We start from the raw sequence: 9,059 nt of genomic DNA on the forward strand, positions 1-9,059 counted from the left end.
TAGGAGAAGCAGTACAAACATACCTTATGTGGGCCTTTTACCAGGAAAGTAGTGTGAATATCCTGTTTTATTCTGCCAGGCTCTGCTCCTGCAAGTGTCCAGGAGAAAAAGCTTCACTATGAAGCGTTCTCTGCTTCACAAACCTTCCCTGAGCGATAGCTGCAGCCCCCAACCTGGAGACCACTACAGCTGTCACTCAGAGCAGCTCACCGCACAGATCACGGTGTATCGGATGCTCTCCCTCCGATACACTTAAGGCCTCTTTCACTCGAGCAATACGGACCGTGTCAGAAGCTGTTCAAGGAAAAACTGACGGTTTTGCATGCAAGTTCAATCACTTTTTTCTGTGCCAAACTTGGGGTACTTTCACACTTGCGGCAGAGGATTCCGACAGGCAGGTCCGTCGCAAATGGCAATCCGGATGCAAACGGATGCATTTGTGAGACGGATATGGATGCGGATCAGTCTCACAAATGCATTGCAATACCGGATCCATCTTTCCGGTTGTCATCCGGAAAACTGGATCCGGTATTTATATTCTTATTTTTAAAGGTCTGCGTATGCTGTAACACTTGGGCCGGATCCGGCATTAATGCTGGATCCGGTATTCCGGCAAGTGTTCAGGACTTTTGGCGGGAGAGAAAACTGCAGCATGCTGCGGTATTTTCTCCGGCCAAAAAACGTAAGAGGGTCTGAACTGATGCATACTGAACAGAATGCTCTCCATTCAGAATGCATTAGGATAAAACTGATCATTTTTTTCCGGTATTGAGCCCCTGTGGCGGAACTCAATACCGGAAAACAAAAACGCAAGTGTGAAAATACCCATAGCTCCTGGATTTCACTTTTGTGATGAATGGTGAGATATGCAGCAAAACTGCATCAAATTCACACCAAAAACCACTATTAGAAATTGTGGCTTTGGGCACAGAAATCTGCATAGAAATTTGTGCAGATCTTGTACACGTTAACCTGTGCTTGTCCCCCATCCCCTATATACTGATGTCAGCAGTTTAGCATGGTCAAAAACTACTGACAGACTCCCTTTAAAGGGGTTTTTCCACTATTCAAATATCAAAATATAAATATATCTATACTAGAAAATATATCAATATCAAATCAGTGGGGGGTCCGACACATCTGGGGCCAGAATCTAAACAGTGGAGGGAGCTGGAAGAAGTAGGCCCTGCCCATTGTGTAGCGGCTGTGCTGGTGTACTTCAGCTCAGCTCCTGGCTCCATCCACTATTTAAAGGGGTTGTCCAGGTTCAGAGCTGAACCCGGACATACCCAGAATTTCACCCAGGCAGCCCCCCTGACAAGAGCATTGGGGCAGTTCATGATCCGATGCTCTCCTTTGCCCTGCATTGAATCGCGCAGGGAAAAGGCATTGTGTGCAGTTCCGGTGACGAACCGGGCTCTTCTTGGGGCTGCCAAGTGGAGGCTTCTGCCTAGCAGTGAGCCCGTTGACGTCACCGGCACTGATGGGTGGGATTTAGCGCTGCCCTAGCCTGTAAAACGGCTAGGGCACTAAAGCCCGCCCATCAGAGCCGGTGACGTCACCGAACACACTACCGGGCGGAAGCCTCCACCCGGCAGTCTGTTACAGTAAATAAGAGCACTTGCCCTGCGTCATCCTGCGCAGGGCAAGGGAGAGCATCGGAGCATGAACTGCTCCGATGCTCATGTCAGGGCGGCTGCCTGGGTGAAATTATGAGTATGTCCAGGTTCAGCTCCGAACCCGGACAACCCCTTTAACTTCTGGTGCAAATGGCTGCTAAAAAAAGCTGATCCCCAGTCATCTGTTACTGATCACATACCCTAACGATAGATTATTAATATCTAGAGTGGAAAACTCTTGTAATGATCATCAGCTTGTGGTCCCCAGTGCATTGGGGACCACAAATTCTGGAACACAACGGCCGTGCGCATGAGGCCTCATACCTTATGTCTGTGGAGGTTCCACTCCTGGGTTTCGGCTCACAATCACAGATTGAAATCACTGACCAAAACACTGACGTGTGATTGAGGCTTTAGGCCTCATGCACACAGCCGTTGCCGTATTGGAGCCCGCAATTGCACCCGCATTGAACCCCACGGTGGGGTTCCGACTCCTGGCACCCTCACCAAACGCTGTTTGAAGAGGCCACAGTACTGTAAATGCTTAGGCCTCTTCCTCGGTCAGTGACGTGACATTCATCGGTCACATGGCCTCGGTTCAGCTCAGTCCCATTCAAGTGCACCGTTCTGAGCCGCTGTACAATGGACGGCACTGTGCTTGGTAAGCTCTGATGGGCCCGCAGAGCTCACCGAAGGTACTTTAAGCGCTTCTGCTTCCTCAAATGGCTGATCAGTGGGGGTGCGGACCTTCACCAATTTCATACTGATTATCTATCACCACGATAGGAGAACCCTTTAATAAATTAATTTCATCTTACTCCATCACAATTCAGACCAAGACCAGTGTGTAAAATGTCAGCATCAGTCAGTAGAGAAATAGGCAGAAATCTGAGAAATGGTTCCAGAGGCCAGGACGTCTTGAAGGATAAAGGCTTACACTGGGCCGTGCAGCACATTCCTTCCAGCACTTATCAGCCAGACATCAGGAGGAGATAGTCATTTCCTGTTTCATGTGTCATGGGTGGGTTAAATGCTCAATACATTCCGCTTTCATTTCCTAATGTCACTACAACACTGAAACATAGTGCCTCCCAGAACGTACACAGCACTGAATGCTGCACCTTTCATGAGGAAGCACGTGGGAGACTAGTGTGAACACACCAATATACAGACAGTAAGTCAGGTCAGGCATCTGTCAGCAGATCTGTACCTATAAGGCTACTTTCACACCAGCGTTCAGATCGGATCCGTTCATATAATGCAGACGGTGGCCCCGTTCAGAACGGATCCGTCTGCATTATATTGTATAAAATTTTCTAAGTGTGAAAGTAGCCTGAGCGGATCCGTCCAGACTTTTACATTGAAAATCAATGGTGGACGGATCAGTTTGAAGATTGAGCCATAGTGTGTCATCTTCAAACGGATCCGTCCCCATTGACTTACATTGTAAGTCTGGACGGATCCGCACGCCTCCGCACGGCCAGGCGGACACCCGAACGCTGCAAGCAGCGTTCAGGTGTCCGCCTGCTGAGCGGAGCGGAGGCTGAGCGCTGGCAGGCGGATGCATTCTGAGCGGATCCGCGTCCACTCAGAATGCATTAGGGCTGGACGGAAGCGTTCGGGTCCGCTTGTGAGTCCCTTCAAACGGAGCTCACAAGCGGACAGCCGAACGCTAGTGTGAAAGTAGCCTAACACTGGCTGACCTGTTACATGTGCACTTGGCAGCTGAAGACATCTGGGTTGGTTCCATGTTCATATGTGCCCACATTGCTGAGAAAAATAATGGTTTAATATATGCAAATGAGCCTCTAGGAGCAACGGGGGCGTTGGTGTTACTCCTAGAGGCTCTGCTCTCTCTGCATCTGCCATGTGCTCGCCACTTTGATCGACAGGGCCAGGAGTGATCACGTTTACATTGCCTGGTCCTGTCAAAGTGCAGAGGGAGCGGCAGTTAAAGAGAAAGGTGAGCCTCTAGGAGTAACACCAACGCCCCCGTTGCTCCTAGAGGCTCATTTCTCAGCAATGCGGGCACATATGAACATGGGGCCAACACAGATGCCTTCAGCTGCACATGTAACAGATCAGCCAGTGTCATAGGTACAAATCTGCTGACAGATGCCCTTTAAATCTTCTGTATAGCCCAATCTATGCAGCTGTATGCCAGCCGTTCATGGACTCCCATTATAGAGAATATATTGGGGTCTTTACAAAGAATGGCTTTTTCTGCTGCCTGGCTGCCACAATGACAGTAAAGTCACATGTACTTACACATGGTTTTGCTGACATAATCACGCTGCTCTCTGTCTCACAAGGGCGGATTTACACGAAAACACAGCCCATGTACCAGCTTCATCTCCTGGCCCGACTGCAGCCCCCCTGACCCGAACTGACTGCATCAGAGTGATTTATGATAGTCAGTACCTATCGTGGGTCTATTGTACTGTGCTCATATGATGTCAGTACAGAACAACAGCCCCAGGATCAGATAGGAACTGACATAAATCACTATGATGCAGTCAGTACCTATCGTGGGTCTATTGTACTGTGCTCATATGATGTCAGTACAGATCAGATAGGAACTGACATAAATCACTATGATGTAGTCAGTACCTATAGTGGGTCTATTGTACTGTGCTCATATGATGTCAGTACAGAACAACAGCCCCAGGATCAGATAGGAACTGACATAAATCACTATGATGCAGTCAGTACCTATCGTGGGTCTATTGTACAGTGCTCATATGATGTCAGTACAGAACAACAGCCCCAGGATCAGATAGGAACTGACATAAATCACTATGATGCAGTCAGTACCTATAGTGGGTCTATTGTACTGTGCTCATATGATGTCAGTACAGAACAATAGCCCCAGGATCAGATAGGAACTGACATAAATCACTATGATGCAGTCAGTACCTATCGTGGGTCTATTGTACTGAGCTCATATGATGTCAGTACAGTACAATAGCCCCGGGATCAGATAGGAACTGACATAAATCACTATGATGCAGTCAGTACCTATCGTGGGTCTATTGTACTGTGGTCATATGATGTCAGTACAGAACAATAGCCCCAGGATCAGATAGGAACTGACATAAATCACTATGATGCAGTCAGTACCTATCGTGGGTCTATTGTACTGAGCTCATATGATGTCAGTACAGAACAACAGCCCCAGGATCAGATAGGAACTGACATAAATCACTATGATGCAGTCAGTACCTATCGTGGGTCTATTGTACTGTGCTCATATGATGTCAGTACAGATCAGATAGGAACTGACATAAATCACTATGATGTAGTCAGTACCTATAGTGGGTCTATTGTACTGTGCTCATATGATGTCAGTACAGAACAACAGCCCCAGGATCAGATAGGAACTGACATAAATCACTATGATGCAGTCAGTACCTATAGTGGGTCTATTGTACTGTGCTCATATGATGTCAGTACAGAACAACAGCCCCAGGATCAGATAGGAACTGACATAAATCACTATGATGCAGTCAGTACCTATCGTGGGTCTATTGTACTGTGCTCATATGATGTCAGTACAGTACAATAGCCCCGGGATCAGATAGGACCTGACATAAATCACTATGATGCAGTCAGTACCTGTCGTGGGTCTATTGTACTGTGCTCATATGAGGTCAGTACAGAACAACAGCCCCAGGATCAGATAGGAACTGACATAAATCACTATGATGCAGTCAGTACCTATAGTGGGTCTACTGTACTGTGCTCATATGATGTCAGTACAGAACAATAGCCCCAGGATCAGATAGGAACTGACATAAATCACTATGATACAGTCAGTACCTATAGTGGGTCTATTGTACTGTGCTCATATGATGTCAGTACAGAACAATAGCCCCAGGATCAGATAGGAACTGACATAAATCACTATGATGCAGTCAGTACCTATAGTGGGTCTATTGTACTGTGCTCATATGATGTCAGTACAGAACAATAGCCCCAGGATCAGATAGGAACTGACATAAATCACTATGATACAGTCAGTACCTATAGTGGGTCTATTGTACTGTGCTCATATGATGTCAGTACAGAACAATAGCCCCAGGATCAGATAGGAACTGACATAAATCACTATGATGCAGTCAGTACCTATAGTGGGTCTATTGTACTGTGCTCATATGATGTCAGTACTGTACAATAGCCCCAGGATCAGATAGGAACTGACATAAATCACTATGATGCAGTCAGTACCTATAGTGGGTCTATTGTACTGTGCTCATATGAGGTCAGTACAGAACAACAGCCCCAGGATCAGATAGGAACTGACATAAATCACTATGATGCAGTCAGTACCTATCGTGGGTCTATTGTACTGTGCTCATATGATGTCAGTACAGTACAATAGCCCCGGGATCAGATAGGAACTGACATAAATCACTATGATGCAGTCAGTACCTATCGTGGGTCTATTGTACTGTGCTCATATGATGTCAGTACAGAACAATAGCCCCAGGATCAGATAGATCATAAATCACTATGATGCAGTCAGTGTGAATCAGCCCTAATGCTTGCCCAACATAAACAGATCTCTGTCCATTAGAAATATCATTTTTACACATTGGTTCCAGTTAAGGTCCATTCACACGTCCGCAATTTCGTTCCGCATTTTGCGGAATGGAATTGCAGACCCATTGAATTCTATGGGGCAGCACGATGTGCTGCCCGGACACGGAATTGCGGACCCGCACTTCCGGGTCCGCAATTCCGTTCCCGGAAAAAATAGAACATGTCCTATTCTTGTCCACAATTGAGGACAAGAACAGGCATATTCTATTAGTACCGGCAATGTGCGGTCCGCAAAATGCGGAACCACATTGCCGCTTTCCGTGTTTTGCGGATCCGCAGCTCCGCAAAACACGTTGCGGACGTGTGAATGGAGCCTTAAAGGAGTAGTCACCTCACCTGTCTGTTTTAGTAACTACTTGCACTAATAATTCTATGTTATGCCATTCCTTTATTATTCCTGCTAGCAGTTATGAGTGAATTACCAGCAGGCTACAATAAAGATCCAAATGGGAACCAGTTGGGCGTGTCCCTGCACAGTACACTGGCAGCACTGATTGGATAGTGTCAGACTGTTCAGAGACAAGCCCCCAACTGGTAACATCCATCTGGACCTTCAGGCTGAGGGTCACACGTGACTGAAAAGTCAGTGCATCCACTTTGCTGGTATTTGCCGCACCAAATCTGCAGCTAATCAGCCAGGTGTGACCCTGGCCTCAGTGAAAACTGCTAGCAATTCATTCATAACTTCTCGCAGTAATAATGAAGGAACAGCACACGAGTCATCCAGACACGTCAGGAGAGGTGACAGGTCCTCCGTAATGCACCTTATCGACCTGCTGTCCATGTGTGCAGGATCAGTTGGCGCACCACTTATATAGCAACATACTGGGCGAGCGGCGTTAAAAATCTGCGACACTGGCCTTGAAAGGAGCACGTAGATGCTATAAAAATAGAAATAACACTTCAAAGGTGGCGATTAGTGTGAAGCAATGCCTTGTGCGGCCTACACGGCTATTAGAAGTCAGAGTAATACGGTTTGGGTTTTGTTTGCACATGTCCCACCTACCACACCCTGAAACAAAAGGGTTAAAGGCGTCCATATTTGCTGATATGACTGGTACAATGGCTGGGGCGTCGCCTGCTCTTAGTCTACAGTCGTTCTTGGACTCTATTCAATGACAACCCACAAATGTGCAGCTGGTACCAGGTGAATAAATAGTCCGAGACATTTATCAGCAGTCCGAGACGCTTCCCAGTTTATCAGACGAAACGCATGTGAAAACCGCATTCCGAAAACCCTGACTATTCAGCGTTTTTTGATAGCATGCATGTCTCATAGGTCACGTGCACACACTTGAAAAAGCCACTACGAACTTGGCGTCAAATCTTAATCAGACCCTCGGATTTTTGCCACGGTTTTACAGTTTGCATTGCCCTGGGTCTGCGCGCCAATTTTAAGGTTATGTTCAAACTGTATTTTTTATGCTGAGAATTTTTTTTTTCTAAATCTGAATCAGGTTTTATTTCTTTAACGCTTTTTATGCTGCAGTTTTACATCCTGCCAATTTTCTATGGGAATTCTGGAGACGGAATCTGTGGGGCGGTTTTTAGCACCGAAAGAAACAATGGTTGAATTAACTCGTAGAATCCCCACTGAAATCAATGGGGAAGATCCGTGTGCGCATTTAGTATGGAATCCTAAGGGCTGACCCGAGCGCAGACACGTGGCGCTGAGAACCGGTTTCCGGGACGTGGATATGAAGTCTGCTCGGTGAACTAAAGCGCTGCTTCCCATTTCCTAACTTTTTGGACGGTCACACTTCCGGTACATCATGTGAAAGATCCATTCTTCCTACAGGTCTATGCACTTTAACGGTTTTCTTTGACACAATAATGCAAAAATTATCTGAACGTAGAAATTTCAAAAAATCTAAAATTGCACCAAATAATGAAATAATATAGAAGGCGGGCTGTAATATACAGACAGGAACCAATATAGTAAATGCAATGATGCTAAACTTTACCTCAGATCAAACAAAGGGACATTTAAGGAGCAGAGAGGGACTGGGGTCCAGAGTAGGGACTGTCCCTCCCAAGGTCTGCAGTATATTATTGGTAGTTAGGCTCAGCATGTTTTCATGCAGATTTCAGTTCAGGAATATAAAATCCCGGAAGAGTCTGCATCTGTAATGGGGCTTGCAGCAAGTCGTGCCCATGTCCCACACCTGGACTGTCGGCGTTCCCTCCCAGCAGTGACACAGCCGCCGCCGCTCTCACCTTCTTCACTTTGTTCTCCAGCTCCATGGTCCGGCCGCTCCGCCCTGTCAGCTCTATGGACGGCTGGGTACAAGTTACCGGCTCTGCTCTCCGCACCGTCCGCTCACCGCCGCCTCATTGGACGCGCAGGGCTGGGTGCCTGTAGGATAAAGGACCTGCGATGACGCCATCGCCATGTGACCAGTAACTTGCGGAGGCGGAGTCCTGCTGCGGGAGAAGTTTTCCTCACAAGCAGGTGACAGAGGTGCGAGGGTTATGGAGCCATGACGGTGGTGTGTGACAGAGGTGCGAGGGTTATAGAGCCCTGACACTGCAGTGTGACAGAGGTGTGCGGGTTATGGAGCCCTGACACTGGTGTGTGACAGAGGTGCGAGGGTTATGGAGCCCTGACACTGGTGTGTGACAGAGGTGTGCGGGTTATGGAGCCCTGACACTGGTGTGTGACAGAGGTGTGCGGGTTATGGAGCCCTGACACTGGTGTGTGACAGAGGTGCGAGGGTTATGGAGCCCTGACACTGCAGTGTGACAGAGGTGTGCGGGTTATGGAGCCCTGACACTGCAGTGTGAGAGAGGTGTGCGGGTTATGGAGCCCTGACACTGCTGTGTGCCAGAGGTGCGAGG

The 9,059-nt window shown here is 47.5% G+C and overlaps 1 protein-coding gene across 1 annotated transcript in view; it reads right to left on the reverse strand.

Moving 5' to 3' along the window:
* The window catches only part of TES (testin LIM domain protein), a 67,452-nt gene extending 58,862 nt beyond the window's left edge, over positions 1-8,590 (reverse strand). The window contains exon 1 of the mRNA XM_044280299.1: positions 8,439-8,590. Coding sequence (XP_044136234.1) covers positions 8,439-8,465 — 27 coding nt within the window. The 5' untranslated portion in view covers positions 8,466-8,590. The remainder of the gene's footprint in view (positions 1-8,438) is intronic.
* Between the last annotated feature and the right edge of the window lie 469 nt (positions 8,591-9,059).

This window comes from Bufo gargarizans, chromosome 2, assembly GCF_014858855.1.
Source record: "Bufo gargarizans isolate SCDJY-AF-19 chromosome 2, ASM1485885v1, whole genome shotgun sequence".
Lineage (NCBI taxonomy): Eukaryota > Metazoa > Chordata > Amphibia > Anura > Bufonidae > Bufo > Bufo gargarizans.